We start from the raw sequence: 20854 nt of genomic DNA on the forward strand, positions 1-20854 counted from the left end.
CTTTCTCCAATCAAAAATCTCAACTCTAGGTCCTGTCCTGTCCTTCTCCATTATTATATTGAAGCTAATGCTATTGTGATCACTGGACCCGAAGTGCTCCCCAACACATACATCTGTCAGCTGACCTATCGCATTCCCTAACAGGAGATCCAACACTGCCCCATCTCTAGTCGGTACTTCTATGTATTGTTGCAAAAAACTATCCTGCACACAATTCACAAACTAAACCATCCAGCCCTTTTACAAAATGAGCTTCCCAATCTACGTGTGGAAAATTAAAATCTCCCACAATCACCACCTTGTGTTTACTACAAATATCTGCTATCTCCTTACACATTTGCTCTTCCAACTCACACTCCCCATTAGGTGGCCTATAATACACTCCTATCAAGTGTTACTACACCCTTCCCATTCCTCAATTCCACCCAAATATCCTCCCTAGAGGAGCTCTCTAATCTATCCTTCCAAAGCACCGCCATAAGATTTTCTCGGACAAGCAATGCAACACCTCCTCCTCTGGCCCCTCCTACTCTATCACACCTGAAGCAACTAAATCCAGGAATATTTAGTTGCCAATCATACCCTTCATGCAACCATATTTCACTAATAGCTACAACATCATAATTCCAGGTATCAATCCACGCTTTAAGCTCATCCACCTTTCTTACAATGCTCCTAGCATTAAAATAGATACATTTAAGATACTCTTCACCTCCTCCTCTCTTTTCATCCCTAACAATGCATTCAAATTTATTATCCTTTTCTTTCTTCTCCCCTACATCTTCGGGCTGAGCGCAGCCCTTCTCCATCACCTGCCTTTCCTCCCTCACACACAGTCTACTTACTTGCTCTACTGGTGAACTAACCTCCTCTCCCACAGTTTACTCAAATTGATTCCTGCCCCCCCCCCCCCATCTTACTAGTTTAAATTCTGCCCTGTAGCCCTAGCAAACCTCCCGCTAGGATATTGGTCCCCCCAGGATTCAAGTGTAACCCGTCCTTCTTGAACAGGTCACGCCTGCCCCAGAAAAGGTCCCAATGATCCAGAAACTTGAATCCCTGCCCCCTGCTCCAATCCCTCAGCCACGCATTCATCCTCCATCTAATTCCATTCCTACTCTCACTGTCGCCCAATTTAGTAGGAGAATGAAATCTTAGGAATGTAGAAGACAATGGTGTGTTAATGAGAGGTAGCTAAGAGATGTAGATTAGAACATGTTTAAGTCAATGGGTAGAAACAATAGTGGCGGATGTACTTGCGATACGCAACTATAGACCGATTGGATATGCTAATGCAACTAAACCAGGAGATAGCTATAAAAAATGCTATGTCCAAGGATCGGTGGGCAGTCAGCGACTAGCTCAATGACTGTCTCAGCTTTGATTTGCAAATTAAAGTTTAACCCTTTTTGAAGAATCTTCTACGTCTCCTGGTCATTTGTGGGGCACGAGAAACCACGACAGCCGACGCAGATTTCAGCGACCCCCGGAAGGTGGCAGCCTGGGCAAGTGTGCTGTGGAAAGCCAAGAGGGAGACCGTGGCGTCTGTCGGTCAGATTACCAGGCCACGCGCCCAACAGCAGACCAGACAGGGCCCGGCAGGGGAGAGCACGTAACACAGGGACAGGAGTGAGGAGGCCAGTGAACGGTGGTGTTTCTACCACCAGTGGTGGGGCACAAAAGCCCGCCGTTGTCGCCTGCCCTGCCAGGGCCAGGGCCAGGGCCAGCTGCCGCTAATGACTATGGCAGCTGGCCACCAGGACAGCCTCTTGTACGTCTGGGACAAACAGTCGGGACGCCGCTTCTTGGTTGACACCGGAGCAGAGATCAGCATCTTGCCCCTGATGGGGTACGACACCCACAACAGGAAGCCAGGACCCACCCTGAGGGCCGCAAACAGCAGCACGATATGGGCCTACGGCACCCGCACAGTGCAGCTGCAGTTCGGCGCCAGCCGGTTCACGTGGGACTTCACACTGGCCGCAGCAGCCCAACCACTCCTGGGGGCGGACTTCTTGCGAGCTCACAGCCTGCTAGTCGACTTGTAAGGGAAAAGATGGGTGCATGCTGAGACTTTCCAGACATTCTCCCTGGGTGAAGCCAAGTTGCCGGTCCCGCACCTGGACTCCATCTCACTGTCAGACAATGAATTCACCAGACTCCTGGCGGGCTACCCATCGATTCTGACACCGCCGTTCACGGCAGCCATGCCCAGACACGGGGTACAGCACCACATTCCGACCCAGGGACCACCCTTCCACGCCCGCGCACGAAGGCTCCCCCCTGAAAAGCTCCGCCTGACGAAGGAGGAGTTCAAGCGGATGGAGGAATTGGGGATCATCCGGAGGTCTGACAGTCCATGGGCCTCCCCACTGTACATGGTGCCCATAGCGACAGGGGGCTGGAGACCGTGTGGCGACTACCGCAGGCTGAATGAGGCTACGACACCGGACCACTACCCTGTGCCGCACATTCAGGACTTTGCAGCAAACCTGCACGGCGCACGGATCTTCTCCAAGGTAGACCTCATTCGGGGATACCATCAAATCCCAATGCATCCGGAAGATGTCCCCAAAACGGCACTCATCACCCCTTTCGGCCTTTTCGTGTTCCTGCGCATGCCGTTCGGCCTAAAGAATGCCGCACAGACGTTTCAGCGGTTAATGGACGCGGTGGGATGCGACCTGGACTTCACTTTCATCTATTTGGACGACATCCTCATAGCCAGCAGCAGTCGTCAGGAGCATCTGTCCCACCTCCGTCAACTCTACGCCCGACTGAGTGAATACGGCCTGACAATCAACCTGGCCAAATGTCAGTTCGGGCTTGACACCATCGACTTCCTGGGCCACAGGATTACTAAAGACGGGGCAACCCCTCTGCCTGCTAAGGTAGATGCGGTCCGCCATTTCCCCCGACCCACCACAATCAAAGGCCTTCAGGAATTCGTGGGTATGGTAAATTTCTACCACCATTTTCTCCCTTCAGCTACCCGAATCATGATGTCGGGTCCGCGCAAGGACGTTACCTGGGACGAGGAGTCCGCCGCCGCTTTCGTTAAAACGAAAGAAGCCTTGGCAAATGCCGCGATGCTAGTGCACCCCAGAATGGACGTCCCTACCGCCCTCACAGTGGACGCATCTAACATGGCAGTCGGTGGGGTGCTGGAACAACTCATCGAGGGTCGCTGGCAACCCCTGGCGTTTTTCAGCAAATACCTGCGACCACCCGAGCTCAAATACTGTGCTTTCGACCGGGAACTGTTGGCGCTATACCTGGCAATCCGGCATTTCAGGTACTTCTTAGAAGGCAGGCCGCTCGCCGCGTTCACGGACCACAAACCGTTGACCTTCGCGTTCACGAAGGTATCCGATCCCTGGTCGGCTTACCAGCAGCGACATCTGTCCTACATCTCGGAGTACACGACGGACATCCAGCACGTCTCGGGAAAGGACAACGTCGTGGCGGACGCACTCTCCAGAACAGCTGTCCAGGCCCTGTCCCTGGGGGTGGACTATGCAGCACTGGTGGAGGCACAGCAGGCAGACGATGAGATGCCCAGCTACAGGACTTTCTCGTAGGCCCAGGTGAGAGGATCCTCCTGTGCGACGTGGCTACCAGCCAACCTCGCCCCATCGTCCCGGCAGCCTGGAGGCGGCGGGGTTTCGACTCCATTCACAGTTTGGCGCACCCATCTATCAGGACAACTGTCCGGCTGGTCTCCAGCAAGTTCGCGTGGCATGGACTTCGCAAGCAGGTCAGTGAATGGGCCAGAACATGCGCACAGTGCCAAACAGCCAAGGTGCAGCAGCACACTAAAGCCCCGCTGCATCAGTTCGAACCCACCCACCGGAGGTTCGACCACATTCAGGTGGATAACGTGGGCCCCCTACCAGTGTCCCGAGGAGCGCGGTACCTCCTAACTATGGTAGACCGGTTCACGAAGTGGCCAGAGGCGGTCTCGCTCACCGACACATCTGCCGATTCCTGCGCCCGAGCACTGATTGCAACCTGGGTTGCATGCTTCGGGGTACCGGCCCACATTATCTCCGACAGAGGTGCCCAGTTCACCTCCAACCTGTGGTCGGCTGTGGCCAGCCTGTTGGGAACGCAGCTACACCACACTACTGCCTACACCCACAGTTGATCGGACTAGTGGAACGCTTCCACCATCACTTGAAGTCGGCTCTCATGGCCCGCCTGAGAGGACCTAGCTGGGTGGACGAGCTTCCCTGGGTCCTGCTTGGCATTCGTACAGCGCCCAAAGAGGTTCTGCACACCTCGTCGGCCAAGTTGGTGTACGGCGCGCCCCTGGCCATCCCGGGAGAGTTCATACCAGCCCCAAGGGGGCAAGAGGAAGAACCCGCAGCAGTCCTGGACAGGCTATGCGAAAGGCTCGGCAACCTGGCCCCCGTGCCAACTTCACAGCATGGACTGACCCCGACCCATGTACCCAAAGAACTGCAAAACTGTAAGTTTGTGTTTGTACGAAGGGGGCGGATACTGGGCGCCACTACAGCGGCCGTACAAGGGGCTGTTCAGGGTGATCAACAACAACGGGTCCGCGTACGTTCTGGACATTAGGGAGAAAGAGGAGGTTTTCACGGTGGTCCGACTCAAACCAGTCCATGTGGACTTGGCGCAGCTGGTCGCGTTTCAGGCACCACAGCGCAGAGGCAGACCTCCCAAACAGAGTCCGACCCAGACTGAGGACATTCTGGGGTGGGGGGGTTATGTGGCGACCCACTTTCTGGGCAGGCGAACCGAAATAGCCAGCGCGTGGGGAGAGACTTCGGTAATGCACATCTGATGTCATTTCCGCAGTGAGAGGGCGGGAGCTAGGGATTGAAATACCAGCACCGCGAGTTTTGAATAAACTAGTCTCGAAACGACTTACCGACTGCGTGTTGTTATTTCAGCACTGTGTGTAGCACATCGCTACAATCTCTTGTTTTAGCCTTAGAACATTTCGACGTATATGTTGGTACAACTCAAAAACCACTTATCGTTTACACTGATCATAATCCGTTAGTGTTTCTGAGTAAGATGAGAAACAAAAATAGAAGATTATTAAATTGGATTTTAATGTTACAAGAGTACAATATTTTGATAACTCATATTAAAGGTAAAGATAATGTAATTGCTGATTGTCTATCTTGATGTTGAATGTACAATGTATTTTTTATATGGAGTGATATTGTAACACTCCTACTGTATAGTAAGTTGTAAGGTACTGTATGATGATACTATGTATACTGTGTACATTGTAAATTTTGTATGTTTGTATTCTCCTGTAAATAGTTAATTGTTAAACTTTTGTTCTTGACAGATCACATTTTTTTTTGGAGGGAGATGTTATGTACCCGTGGGTATCTTGTACCTGTCACGTGACCATGATGTCATTGAAGCTATGCTGGAGATGGTCTTGTGATGGGGGAGTGATGTCATTTTCCCGCCAGTGAGAGGTGATTTGATTTTTTTTCATCGGCTACAAAAAGGAGAACCCCACCTTGTGACGTGGGCAGTCCGTGGTGAATTTGGTAGTGACTCCATGCTGCTGCGTATTCCGTTGTTGTGACACAGTTTCATTTGAAAGTGGAGTTTTACTTTCTGCCTTAAGTCAAAGGTTATTTCTGCCAGTCCAGTCATTGGAGAGTGAAGATTCGAAGTTTGGGAAGTTAAAGATCGAGGAAAGTTGATTTCAACAGTGAATCAAGTTCGACCTGGTTTGATTCTCATTCGGAAGAAATTCATCAGCTATGCCCATGATAACTCCTGTTCTGCCAGAATAGAGGGTTGGGTAAAGTTTTGCCAAAGGAAGGTCAGGTCCTTTAAGCCGTTTCATTTTCCTTCATCGTAAATCCTTTGATCGAAGCATACTTCGACTGAGCTCAGCAGTAACGCCACAAAAGAGAATTTATTATCAAGGAAAGCCTCTCCTTTAATGGACTGTAAATCATTTTGGACCTTCCCATTACTACTTCTGAGAACTGTTTTCACATTATCGCTTTAAAAACTTTTCGCATTCTCGCTTTAAGAACTGTTCGAGCTGCCGTATCACAGCTGACTTCCGGTTGCTAGTCATTTGTTTACTTTTTTGGGTTTCTTTTAGCGGTGTTTAATAAATAAAAACCCTGGTTCAATCATATATTCATTGTTGCTGGATTGTAACAAACTAAAAGTGTTTATTAGTAAACTAAGTAATACAGTAGAATAAAATGCAAATATACAAATAAAACAGGTTAGCAATGATATATACAGAAGTGTGGAAATCTAAATCAAGACCAAGCTCTATCAAAGTCTGGGGGTAAATGAACAGTCTTAAGATGATGCAGAGTTCAGTTCAGTTCAGTTTAGTTTAAGTCGAGGTAGTTGCTGTGGTAACGTTGGGGGGAGGGAGGGAGGGAGGGAGGGAGGGAGAGAGAGAAGAGAGAGAGAGAGAGAGAGAGAGAGAGAGAGAGAGAGAGAGAGAGATGAGCAGTTGCAGCAGGCAAACCTTCCATTGCCTTCTTGTCCTGTTGTGTTGTTATGGTCACCGACTGTGACCCATCTGTTCCCAGCCAGACCGTTCTTCAGTGGTGAGCCTGTCACCCAGGCGAGGGTGGACACACGCACGAGGCCCCCATCGGTCTGCCTTCACACTCAGTGAGCCTCTGATCCCCTGAATCGATCCTCCAAGTCCCCACCTTCCTGTGGGTGCAGAATGCTCTTTCGTGTCCCGTGGCGTGTCTGCCAGTGTCTCAGCAGATTTGCTTTTTTATCTCCCCTGCTGGGGTGCCAGCTATCCAACATGTCCACCACCTGGCTCCTCCTTGCTGTGTCAGCAGGGATCCACACAAACTGGCCAAATGTCCTTGGCGCTAAAGTCATCTATTAGCGATGGAGCCATAATACTAAATCATCCATGGAGTCATAACTTTAGATCTTCGTCTTTCTCACATCTGCAGCAGGATGGCTCCCCCCCTTCATCTCTCTCCCTCGTTAGTTCACAGGGAGCTTAACTCTGGACCTCATCTCCATCTGGTTATGTGGTTTCCATCACACATAACACCCCCACCCTTACAAAGAATTTTTACAGAGGGGGTAAAAATTCAATAGTAAGGCACATTACAGAGTCTAATATAATACAGAAGTAGTCATTGACCAACAGAGTAACACAGATATGCTTTCAAATCTAACACCTAGGTAAACAATCAGCAATTACATTGTCAGTCCCCTTTACATGTTGTGCTTAGTAACCGCCTATTCTTATCCTTCATGTTAGTCAAAAATTGTGATCAGTATAAACTATTAATAGCTTCTGTGCCGGCAAATGTAAACCTCAAAATGCTGTAATGCCAGAATAAGTGACAGTAATTCTTTTTCTACAGTAGAATAATTTCTCTGGTGCACATTGAACTTCCTAGAGAAATATGCCACTGGGTGGTCAATTTTGTCTTCAGCTTTCTGCTGTAACACTGCCCCTGCAGCCTCGTCACTTCCGTCGGTTGCCAGGGAGAAGGGTTTTGAAGGTGCTTTTAACACAGGGTGGTGACATAGTATAGTTTACAGCCTCTTAAAGGCTTCTTGGCAAGGACTGCTCCACACAAATTTTTCATTCTTTTGCAAGAGCTTTGTAAAGTTCTTACAAAACTTCCGATAGTACCCCACCATTCCCAGAAACCTTCTCAGTGCCCTCTTATCAGTCGGGACGGGAACTTCAGAAATAGCCTGTACTTTAGCCTGCACAGGAGCCAGCTGCCCCTGTCCTACTACATACCCCAGGTATGTGACCGCAGTGTGGCCGAACTCACTTTTGGCGAGGTTCACTGTGAGATTGGCTTTAGACAGCCGTTTAAACAGTTCCTCTACAGCCACAATGTGCTCGTCCCACTTATCACTCCAAACCACTAAATCGTCAATGTAAGCCCCTGTTTTCTTTACCTCTTTGATCACGGAGTCAATCATCCTTTGAAATGCCACTGGAGCGTTTTTCATTCTAAAAGGCAAGACATTATACTCACAGGACCCTGATGGAGTGACAAATGCTGAAATTTCTCGAGCCCTGTCAGTTAAAGGAACACACCAGTATCCTTTTAGCAAGTCAATCTTGGTGATGTACCTAGCCTCTCCCACTTTATCAATGCAATCATCCACCCTTGGGATAGGGTAAGCATCAGTCTTTGCGATGGCATTCACCTTCCTGTAATCTGTACACTACCATCAGGCTTCGGGACAGCCACACATGGAGTTACCCAGTCGGAGGAAGATTGCCTGATAACACCAGCAGCTAGCATATGTTCAATTTCTTTTTCCACCAGCGTGTTCTTTTCTAATTCATCTGATAGGGGTGCTGTTTAATAGGCTGGGCTGAAGTAACAATAACATCATGTACTCATCGCCTCGGAACATCTGCATGCCGGTTAATTAGTTTTGTCAGCTGCTCGCTCTGTTTCGGGGTTAAATGAGAGACCTTATCAGCAAAGTTGGTCAAGTTTCTAGTCTGATGGGCACTACGTTTATCTTTTCAAGATGCTCTGGCCCCTCATTATCAGTCCTTACAGCCTCATTTGTTTTTGTGACAGCACCGGCTGGGACTGGTTGTGTGATGACGTGTGCAATTAATATATTTTACATATAACCCATAAATAATTATTGAAATGAACATGAATGCTTAATCAAACAATATTTATATACAAGATTACTCAAATATTACCAAAATATTAAATACACAACACCCCTCCCTGCTTAGGTATAAACTCCAACTCAATAGAGACTGCATCTCCACTATATACACAGTATGCTATGTAATGCAACAACCACGTACAGACATCTACAAAATTTTTAGATTGTCCCATTCTGGCCTAAAGATATAATGACTGTGGGGGATTTTTACTCTTGTGGGAGAGCATCTTTCCTGACAAGGGGGCTCACTCTGCCTGGCAAGTGAGACTTGTGGTTGTGCAACAACCTCAGGTTCTGAGACCTCTTCGTGATGATCATAGGAGTTGACTCTGGGACTGCAGGAAGTGGTTCTGAAGCTGCGCCCCCCCTTTCTTTAAAAAACTATTCTTCTCAATTGATCGATATGTCATCGCTGGTTGATATCAGATGCAGTCTCCACCGTGTAGGAGAGTGGTGCAGATCTGTCCTCAATCTTTCTGAGCACCCACTTCTGATCTCCACTGTAGTCCCTCGCCAGGACTGCTTGTCCAGGAGTGAAACATCTAACCTCCTTGTTTGAGGAGCCTTCAATTTGTCTCAGGTGTTTGTCCTGCATAGTCCTTCTGGAATTGGGTTTGAGGAGATCCAAGCATGAGTGCAAGGGACAACCCAGGAACAGCATAGCTATTAAGTAGTTGGTTGTGGAATGTGCTGCGTTGCAAAATGCAAGGAGGAAGTTGGTGAGCTTGTGCTTCAGTGTCAGTGTCATGTGTTTTCTGCTGACATTGCAGGCAGTGTGTTGTTTAGACACTGGGCAAACCTTTCCAAAAAGTCATTTTTGTAGCTGGGTGGTACGATGCAGATGTAATATGTCTGATTGCATTCATTTTCAGAAATGACTGAAACTTGTCACAAACCCCGTGACTGGGTTAAAGAACCAGCAGAAATGGAAAACACTTTGGTGTCTGGTATTACTAGTAACTGATAGTTTATTAGTAAACTATGCAATACAGTACTATAGAATGCAAATATATGAAACGGGTTAGTAATAATATATACAGAAGTGTGGAAATAGGAACCAAAACCAGGCTCTTTGAAACCTAGGGTTAAATGGATAGAGTCTTAGAATGGTGAAGAGTTCACATCAGTTCAGGTCGAGGTAGTTATTTGAGTAACATTGGAGAGGGAGAGAGGTGATGCCATTGCCGATGAGCTTCCTGTTGTCTCCCGCAGTCCTGCTGTGGTCAGCAACTATGACCATAATACATACGACCATTCTTCAGTGGTAGAACTGTCACCCAGGCGAGGGAGGACACACAAATAATTCCCCACCGGTCGCACCTTCTCACACTGCGAGCCACTGATCGATTCCCCGAATCGATCCTCCAAAGCCCCACCTTCATGTGGGTGCACAAAGCTCGTTCTTGTCCCGTGGTGTGTCTGTCTGTGTCCCAGCGGACATGATTTTATCTCCACATGCTGTCTATCAATCGGCTCTGTCCTGCTGTCTCTGAATCTTAACAAGCAGGGAAAGTGTCCTTGGAGAAAGGTAAACTATCAGCAGAGGAACCATAACATTAAACCTTGTCTCTCTCTCTCTCATTTGCTCTGGACACCTCCCCCCCTCTCTCTCTCAATAGCAGCACAGTTCATAGGGTCAATTCTGGAGCCAGTTTCAAACTCGTTTTGCCCATCACAAACTATTCCATAACAAACTGGTTCACTGTCACTGATGAAGTGTTCTGGAACACCAGTCCTTGAGAAGAGGCTTTACAACACATCAACAGTGAGTGAGGCTGTAGTGGAGGATATTGGAAACACTTCTGGCCACTTTGTAGCTGCATCCACGTGCCCATGAATGCTCTGGAAAAATCCCCATGAATCCTTTGCCAGGAATGGAGAGGCTCTGCTCTTGGCAACCTCCTGACGTGTTGGCATCCCACACAGTGCATGGGAAGCTGCTGGATCTGCTGATCTATCCCAGGCCACTGGAGAAAGCTATGAGCCAGCACTGCCAGTTTAACCTTGCCCAGAGGACCAGCATGTAGTTCCTTCAACATCTTAGCTCTCAGCTTGGATGGTAAAGCAACTCTCAATCCCACAGATTCTTCCTGGCACTGGTAAAAATTGGGGAAGTGGGATTTCAGTTGCACATTCAGCCATTTACAGTGGCCTTCTAGATCTGAGTGTTCTCTTCTGTAAATTTTCTGTAATTGGACAATCCATCAGCTTTTCCATGATTTGTCGTCCTCTTTGAATTCAGTCCTGTAATTGTGTCCTCTAAGAAACAGAGCCCGTCTCTACATTCGTGCTGCTGCTGTTGGTGGAATCCCCTTCTGTGGACTGAACATGGACACGACTGGTTGCTGAACAGTAACGAGGGTAAACTCTCCATACAGATACTGGCTGAAATGTTTTACACCCCAAACTAGATTCAAGGCCTCTCTGGCAATCTGTGCATAATTTTTCTCCATTTTCCCTTTGGGAAGGGAGGGAATGTGATGCAAATTCTATGGGGTGTTCACTTTCAGTAATTTCCTTAATTTTCTTGTGCATTTTTGTGCTGTTGTTAATATGGCTTTCTATCTCATTGCATTTTTGATTCAGCCATTCTTCCTTTGCAATACTGCACAATTGTCTTGTCTGTCTATCTTGCACTCGGTATAATAACAATTTTGTTGAGAATTGTTCTGAATTGAATTGAAAACATGTTAAGGCCAGAAACCTCTATACTGCAATATAGGTTTATTGAGGATAGAGGAACTAGGAAAGCAATTTTCATACTATGAATGCTTTCAGAAGGGCAATTGAATATCAAAATGATGTCTTTTTATGTTTGTTTGGTTTCACTAATGCATACGAAAAAGTGCAACATGAAAAATTATCTCAAAATCTTGCTAAACTAAACACTGATGGAAGGGACCAACAACTGCTTCAAAATTTATATTGGATCCAAACGGCGTAGGCAAAATTTGATGATAATATAAGCAGTTGGACTAAAATTCAAAGTGGAGTTAGACAGGGATCTATAGTGAAATGATTCTCAGAGAGATAGACCTAGATGGGATAGAAATTGGAGGTGTTAACATAACAATATAAGATATGCAGACGATACCACCCTAATAGCAAGTGCTGCAGAAGACCTATGTGTTGCCCTTAAGGCATTTGTTCAGCTTTATTACATTTTTGCTTTAGTAATTCGTTTGTAATTATTTTCTAGTTAAAGTTAAGGTTGTTGAAAGTAAATTTGTTGTCTGTGATGTATCATGGCATGTGATGATGTCACACCCAGTTTCGCTGCATCTTGTGGGAAAATACCAGTTTGGAGAAACAGGAAGGAGGGGGCTTGTGTGAGCAGGATCAGCGCGAGAAAAGTTTTCATTCTAAGCACTAAGAAACATCATAGAAGCAACACCTTTTCACCATACGTTAATGTGGAAGAGTGAACAGTAAACGGTTAATCTTACTGGGATCCTGCTTCATTGACCACGGTTTACCTAGGCGTTTAGTTCAGAAAAGAATTGCCATTGCCAAAACCAACTTCCAAAAAATGAAACTCATTTTTACCAACAGACACATTTCTATGACATCAAGGCTTAGGCTACTAAAAGTCTCTGGTCAATCTTGCTGTATGCTTCCAAAACATGGACTATAACACCAGAACTCCAAAGAAACTTAGATGCACCAGAAATGTGGCTTCTTAGAAGAATGCTGAAAATATATAGAGATAGGGTAACTAATGAGGCAATACCCCAACGTGCCCATACAAAAAGATCTTTAATGAGAACATTAAATGAGAAGAAACTTCAATTGTTGGCCAATGTCATCAGAAAGGGAGAAATAGAATGCCTTATTTTACAAGGCTGTATGCCTGGGAAACGCGGAAGGGGAAGGGAAAGAAGATCATATATGGAGAGTGTGAAAGAACTAACAGATCCAAGTGTGCGAGATATCATTGACACTGCGTGGGATCGTTCAATGTGGAAGACCGTGATCGCCCAAGCGTGTAACGAGCAAGGCACATGAAGAAGAAGTTCACTTCCATCGCTCGTAACGTGTAACATGATTGTTCCTATCCCATGAGGCGAAGTGTCACAGGCAAGCTTCACGGGATAATGTGGATCAGAATGTGTGACTACAGCGACTGACGTCACTATTTCCTTTACCTTTTGAAAGCCAACTCACACTGCCTTGTCCATTGCTATTTCTTCCCGATCTGCAGTAATAAGTTCAAGGGGTGGAGCACAGTAGCCAGGTTTGGCAGCAACCTGTCATAGTAATTGATGAATCCTAAACAGTACTGCAACTGGGACAATCATGTGACCATGGAAAGTGATGTTTGTTTTGAAGAATTCACACTTGTTGCATCATGCTCTGAGCCCATAATCTTCTAATGTTTTTAACATTGTATTGAGGTTTTGGAGATGTTCCTCGTTATCCTTAATGGTAAAAATGAGCATTTTTCCTTCTCCACCTGCAAGTAGGTCTCAGCTAATTCCACTTTGTTGAAGTGTTTTTGCGCAGAATAAACTAGTCTCGGAACGACTTACCAACTGCGTGTCGTTGTCCCTCGCTCTGTGTGTAGCACATCGCTACATTGGTGACCCCGACGGTTCACACATAACATAATTCCAGCAGTGGTTTTTTTCCCGACCTTAGGATCATAGCTCAGGCACCTTGTTCAGCTTTGAGCTCTTCTCATTCAGACAAACCACCATCTGATGTCACTATCAAGGACATCTTCAAAAGGTGGTACCTCAGGAAGGCAGCATCCATCATCAAGGATCCTCACCGCCCGGGACATGCCCCCTTCTCATCGCTACCATCAGTGAGGAGGTACAGGAGCCTGAAGACACACACCAGGAACAGATTTTTTTCCCTCTGCCATCAGATTTCTGAAGAGTCCATTAGCATTTCCTTACTTCTGCTCTCTTCTCGCATTACTTAGTCATTATAAGATATTAATTAAATAGTAATTTTTAACATCTTGCAGTGTATAGCTGTTGTAAAACAAGAAATTTCATGACAATGATGATAAACCTAATTCTGAAATCAATAGCACAATTATCACCAATTACGAAATAGTTATGGATTTGTGTGATCACACCTGTCATCTTCAAAGTGGTTTAATCATAAATGTAAGGATTAAAGGTCTGCGAACAATGATAACTTTAATAAAAAAAAATACAGGAAGTGCTTAACACCTGTGGTGTGGAAAGTTCAAGGGATTTGGACCTAAGATGACCAACTCTTCATCTGTTCACACAGTTTCGCTAAAACTGCCGACTTTCTGGACGCTGCGACCACGCGTGTGGTTTAGCCAAGCAGAAGCCCAGTTCCACATTGGGCAGATCTCTTCTGATTACATGCTACCACGTGGTGAGCGCCGTTGACCAGGCCTGGCAGGGGGCGCACACAACACAGAGGCAGGAGTGAGGAGGACAGTGAACAGTGGTGTTTCTACCACCAGCGGTGGGGCACAAAAACCAGCTGTTGTCGCCTGCCCTGCAAGGGCCAGGACCAGGGTCAGCTGCCGCTAATGACTATGGCGGCTGGCCACCAGGACAGCCTCTTGTATGTCTGGGACAAACAGTCGGGACGTCGCTTCTTGGTTGACACCGGAGCGGAGATCAGCGTCTTGCCCCCGACGGGGTACGACACCCGCAACAGGAAGCCAGGACCCACCCTGAGGGCCGCAAACAGCAGCATGATACAGACCTACGGCACCCACACAGTGCAGCTCTACACACTCTCCAGACCAGCTGTCCAGGCCCTGTCCCTGGGGGTGGACTATGCAGCACTGGCGGAGGCGCAGCAGGCAGATGACGAGATGCCCAGTTACAGGACCGCAGTCTCGGGTTTGCAACTGCAGGACTTTCTCATAGGCCCAGGTGAGAGGACCCTCCTGTGTGACGTGGCTCCCGGCCAACCTCGCCTCATCATCCTGGCAGCCTGGAGGCGGCGAGTTTTCCAATCCATACACAGTTTGGTGCACCCATCTATCAGGACAACCGTCCGGCAAGTCTCCAGCAAGTTCGCGTGGCACGGACTTCGCAAGCAGGTCAGTGAATGGGCCAGAACGTGCGCGCAATGCCAAACAGCCAAGGTGCAGCCCTACCAACCAGAGGTTCGACCACATTCAGGTGGATAACGTGGGACCCCTACCATTGTCCCGAGGAGCGCGGTGCCTCCTATGGTAGGCCGGTTCACAAGGTGGCCAGAGGCGGTCTTGCTCACCGACACATCTGCCGATTCCTGTGCCTGAGCACTGATTGCAACCTGGGTAGCATGCTTCGGGGTACCAGCCCACATTACCTCCGACAGAGGCGCCCAGTTCACCTCCAGCCTGTGGTCGGCTGTGGCCAGCCTGTTGGGAACGCAGCTACACCACACTACTGCCTACCACCCACAGTCGAACGGACTAGTGGAACGCTTCCACCATCACTTGAAGTCGGCTCTCATGGCCCGCCTGAGAGGACCTAACTGGGTGGACGAGCTTCCCTGGGTCCTGCGTGGAATTCTCAAAGCACCCAAAGAGGATCTACACACCTCATCGGACGAGTTGGTGCATGGTGCACCCCTGGCCGTCCCGGGAGAGTTCATACCAGCCCCAAGGGGGCAAGAGGAAGAACCTGCAGCATTCCTGGACAGGCTATGCGAAAGGCTCGGCAACCTGGCCCCCATACCCACTTCACAGCACAGACGGACCCTGACCCATGTACCCAAAGACCTGCAGAACTGTAAGTTTGTGTTTGTACGATGGGGTGGACACCGGGCACCGCTACAGCGGCTGTACGAGGGGCCATTCAGGGTGATCAACAACAATGGGTCCATGTACGTTCTGGACATTGGGGAGAAAGAGGAGGTTTTCATGGTGGACCGACTCAAACCGGCTCATGTGGACTTGGCGCAGCTGGTTGAGGTTCAGGCACGGCGGCGCAGAGGCAGACCTCCCAAACAGAGTCCGACCCAGACTGAGGATATTGGGGGGTGTATCGCCGGTTCTGGGGGAGGGGGGTTATGTGGCGACCCACTTTCTGCGCAAGCGAACCGGCTCACAAATAGCCAGTGCATGCAGGGAGAGACTTTGGTAATGCACCTCTGACGTCATTTCCGCCCAGAGAGCGCGGGCACTAGGGATTAAATGCCAGCGCCGCAAAGTTTGAATAAACTAGTCTCGAAACGACTTACCAACTGCATGTTGTTGTCTCTCGCTCTGTGTGTAGCACATTGCTACAATAGGTTCCAATATGATCCCCCCTCAATCTTCTAAATTCCAGTGAGTATAAGCCTAGTCGATTCAGTCTTTCTTCATATGAAAGTCTTGCCATCCCAGGAATCAATCTGTTGAACCTTCTCTGTACTCCCTCTACAGCAAGAATGTCTTTCCTCAGATTAGGGGACCAAAACTGCACACAATATTCTAGGTGCGTTCTCACCAAGGCCTTGTACAACTGCAGTAGAACCTCCCTGCTCCTGTGCTCCTGTTGGTAGCTTTCACATTGTAAGTTTCAAGGCTACCCAGTTCTGTGTCACTCTTACCCCTGTGTGTTTGTTCTCTGTGTAGACCGTTTATTTTTGTCTGCCTGATATGCTCTTTGTATGTGTCCTTGCAATTTTGAAAGCTTCACCTTTAAATCTGCATTTGTTTGGTGTACGTGAGCTCCTGTTTGTTTGGCCAGGCTGTTTCATGTTTAGATGAGCATTCTCTGAACAATTTAATCAAGCTCACTTTCATTCCAGACTGCAACTCAATTGTGTCTCTGTCTGCAGTTTCCATTGAAACTGTGATTTCCACTGCTCTTTTAAATGTAAGCTGGGCTTCAGTTTTAAATGCTTTCTTTTAAGATTCCTCAAACTAAACAATCTCTGAGTATATCATTAAGCCCCTTACTGAATGGACAATGCTCAGACAATCTCTTCAATTCCACCACAAAAATCCAAATGGTCTCCCCTTCTTTTGATTCCGCTTATGCAACCATTGTGCAATCAACAAAAGGCTTTGGCTCTAATTTTCCTGCCTTACTTTGGCAATATCAGGAAGCTCATTTCTATAGCTTTTAATAAATGCTATCGTATTTCTTTACCTTCCAGTAAATGCCTGCAAGACAACAATATCACAGTAGCATCTGGTGACACATACACACTTTCATAATAAATTTATGTTTCACTTTGAACTTTGATGAAGGGTTTCAGCAACGTTGACTGTTTACTCTTTTCCAAAGATGCCGCGTGGCCTGCCGAGTTCCCACAGTGTGTGTTGCTTTGAACTTTGATCTTTGTTGCATCCTTGTGTTTACGTTTTCCATTGCTGCGCTCACACTTTGCTTCTGAATGTCCCCTTCAGCATCCTGTACCATTGCCTGGCTCTTGCTTTATTAAATATCACCTTCCTGGTGCCCATCCACCTTCTATTTAGTGTGAAGACCCATCCACATACTGTGCTGCACTGTTTTGTGCACTTTATGTAGTCCTGCGTAGTTCTGCAGTCTTGTGTTGTCTCACATAGTCTAGTGTAGTTTTTTGTTGTTTCATGTAGCACCATGGTGCTGGAGGAACGTTGTTCCATTTGTGCTGTGTAGTGTACGATCGGTTTATGGTCAAAATGACAATAAAAAGTGACTTGAATTGATTTATGTGATTCTCAATGGAATATATTCTGTGGTGCTTATGAGATCTTTTGTGGAAATAATTTGACACTCTGGTTGTACAGATCATCTTCTGTATTGAATACATTCCTACAGTATTGATAAAATGTGGCATCCTGCACCCCTTACACCAAGGAAGGGGCATGAGTATGATGTGTCCAATCAGCACACACATCTGAAAATGGAAAAACATGTTGACAAATTTGGCTCTGATGCAGACTTGAAATTTAACTATTTCAGCTTAAATCTGAAATTCTGGCTAAAATAGCTAAAGCACTGACAGATCTTAACACAATCCAGCACATATTGTGGGAATTAAAAAAGACAACGTGAAACGGGGTAAGATGCAGAATACATTGGACACGGGTAAAGGCTAGAAATTTCAGCATCTGTTAGTTGTGATTTATATTGGGTTCTGTAAAGACAAAGTCTACAATGTTGCAGGTCAAATGTTTATTACTCACTGCAGTTGTTAGGTTTACAAAAGGAAGAGGAAAAAACAAAACTTCAGCAGAATGTGTTTTAATTCAGAAAAATACCAAATTGCCATCGGACTGTGCCGGTGAAAAATAATGCAGCCAGCACAGTATCAATGAGCTTCAAAGGCCGACTCCCACTGTCATCATGAACACAACTTTCAGTTGCTGTAGACATTAGAGTTTGTGCTTTAAACATCAGCACAATGAGGGAACCACCTTTACACTGGAGAAACCAAACTCAACTTTGTATCATTAACAACTGACCATTGCATTCTTTAGAGCAGAAACTTACTGTAATATTTTGATTCATGAGAAACTGTAAGAAATAGTCGTAAAAGCGTATCTCTATTTCGAAAGAGCCTGATCTTTTTTCAATAAAAGGTTATTCAAATCTTACTGTTTCTATGCATGAATTCTCTTATTACATTTATTTATTTCTGAGCATGATATTAGCAGACTGACTGCTGTTCTCTACCTCTGGCATTAATGCAGAATGTGGAAATTTCCCATGTGTTCTCTGGTATCAGCAGGTGGAATCTGACAACCTGTTGTGTGCAGACCTGTTGTGCCGTGATTGTTTGCATTGAATAAAAGTGCTTTTGTGGTTATATCTGCATTTTCATTTCAAAGCTAGCAAGCATTACAAAATTCCTTTGATTTAGTTAACCTGCCAGAAGGTTATTTCACACGATGAACATACAATTCTGGGTCCTCCTGAACCAGAAACCCCGGATCGATAGTTTCATGTGAGCAGCACTTACAGTGTGACATCGAGCCTACATTGCCAGGGATCCGTAGAGCTCAAGAAAAGCAGCTATGATCTGCGCAAAGGTGTGTAAAAAGTAACTGAGGGATCACTGGGGACCCAAGCATCCCAAACACAATCTATTCCAGCTGCTAGCAGCAACAGCAATGAAAGCATTTACTAATTGTGCATTTGTCTACTTCTGGATTCTGAGTATCATTCATTTTCTTTACAGTTTTCTCAATAATATCATCAATTTGCAAAACACAAAATGAGATCATATCGGTGTTTTTCCCGCATTCAAACAAACAAGTAACAACAGGATTTCTTTCCTCTGGAAGTTTAACAAATGCCAGTTCTGAGTAGGCACTTTCATCAGGGAAAAAGACCCAAGGGTTTGTCCAGGTAAGACGGTCACCAGGATAAGGTTTTGTCTGGGTTTGAGGGTCACCAGAATAAGTACAAAGGTAAATTCCTAAATCCCTCCGTGGGTTGGAGTTTGTGATGTGTGAGAACAACATAACGTCAAAATTTGAAGCATCACCTCCCTTTTGAGTGTGGTACGTTACAAGGTCAGGATAGTTTTGGATATGTGAAATGTCTGAGGCAGGAAAACTGATGATACTGCCATGGCAACCTGCTGAATATTCAGCCAGCTGTGTCACCAGTTTCCCTTCTGTGAAGGTTTTCCCACCATCATTACTGAAGGCTTCCACCCGATACTGATTCTTATCTGCTTTATTGTTCCGAGCATTGCAATATATTAAAGCCTGCCCACTGGATCCATTGGCTTGATCCAATGACACCACCTGACATTCCCCACACTCCTCCCCAGATATAAATTTGCCAATTTCCCAGCACTTCCCACCATCATCACTGTAGAAAGTGAAAGCCCGTACCCCGATTTCATTGGACTCTACCACGTGAGCATTGGCAGGGATAACAAGACGTCCACTGTTTAGCTGAATACCGTGGCCTGGACCCAGGGCAAATGTTGCCCATGTATTGATGGTGACACCTATACAAGGCTCTGCTTTGGCACCGTTGTCTGTTAGGTTTATAATGTCACCCCACGTCTGTCCATTGTCGACACTAGTAACATAACAAAGTTGTGCAGCATTTTTTTGACTTCTGATCTGCTCTTGCTCTGATGTTGATCCTTCGACTGCAATGAAGAAGAGAAAGACTGTCTTCTTTTTTTTCTCATAGACGGGACAAGGATTCATGGATCGGCAATTCCCTAGTTGTGCAGACTGGATAGGTTTTGCATCCTCCCACTGAGAAAATGAGACCAAGACATAGTCAGATAGAATAGAATTCTAGCAATTTTAACATTCAAAAATTCCTGGGGATTTTCCATTCATTGAACTGACGTAAATAGTGAACAATGAGAGCCAGTTGACCCATTCAGCTCAGCGATGGGTGTCCTGATCCCCTTTAAATGAACTGACTTTAGAATGGCTGCAGTTTTTGTTTGCCAGCACTTCCTACAATCCACTGCAGACGTCAATCACTTGACAAAAAGACAGCTCTGACTTCAGAGAGGAATTTACCTTCTAACAATTTATAACCACCATGATCAATCTGCAGTGATAATTTAACTTCAATCTTTTACATTGACATTCCCCATTCCAGCTGCTTAGATCTGCATGATCTGTCTCCTCTTAAAAGCAGATTAATTACTTTCTATTAATTTCTTTATTTTAACCCATCCCTAAGTTTCACGTTTAATCCTTTTCCTGTATTTCGTTCAGTGCCTGGGAACTTTCTCAGTGTCCCAGGACAAACAAGCATCAAAGTCTAAACATGCACCCAGTTATCATCGTACTCCAGTTTCCGGCTCTGTGTCCAAGCACCAGCTTTCTCACATTCCTTCAGTCCTGATAACCAAACCAACATTCGCTGCCCTTCCTTAATTGCTCTGGAGAGGGTGACAGAGGTTGAAGATTTCTCATAATATTGTTATAATGGTTTAGGTTTAATAAGCTTTCAGATACTTTTGGAAGTAGCACTGAGGAGTGGGAGTATGGCATTCATTTTCTCAGTTGACACGACCAGTTACTGAGATTAAATAGACAGCATGTACTACAGCCACTGTAGAGATGGTAAACCCAGTACCAAAAGGTGTCTCCTCTGAAATAAAATCAAGTTTCATAAATATTATTGGATCTTCTCCCATCCAAAGAATTGGAGAATTTCCCATCACACATCGGACCTGCCTTCTAGACGGTGGCAAGGCTTTGGGGAAATACAAAGCAAATGCCCTACGACAGACAACCCGGACTCTGACCTGCCCTTGTAACAGTAATGTGTGTGTCTGGTCAGTTCTGTTCGTATCC

General features: G+C 46.3%; 1 protein-coding gene across 7 annotated transcripts in view; it reads right to left on the bottom strand.

The window, feature by feature from the left end:
• The window catches only part of LOC132394192 (sialidase-2-like), an 82771-nt gene that overhangs the window by 48423 nt on the left and 13494 nt on the right, over nucleotides 1-20854 (bottom strand). For 6 of the 7 annotated variants that reach the window (XM_059970040.1, XM_059970037.1, XM_059970038.1 and 3 more), the window contains one exon: nucleotides 17730-19792. The exons of the other annotated variant lie outside the window; for it this stretch is intronic. In XM_059970040.1, coding sequence (XP_059826023.1) covers nucleotides 18668-19792 — 1125 coding nt within the window. In that variant the 3' untranslated portion in view covers nucleotides 17730-18667. Of the gene's footprint in view, nucleotides 1-17729; nucleotides 19793-20854 lie in introns of those variants that run through there. 7 annotated transcript variants of the gene reach the window in all.

Source organism: Hypanus sabinus, chromosome 5, assembly GCF_030144855.1.
Source record: "Hypanus sabinus isolate sHypSab1 chromosome 5, sHypSab1.hap1, whole genome shotgun sequence".
In the NCBI taxonomy this organism is placed as follows: Eukaryota; Metazoa; Chordata; class Chondrichthyes; order Myliobatiformes; family Dasyatidae; genus Hypanus; species Hypanus sabinus.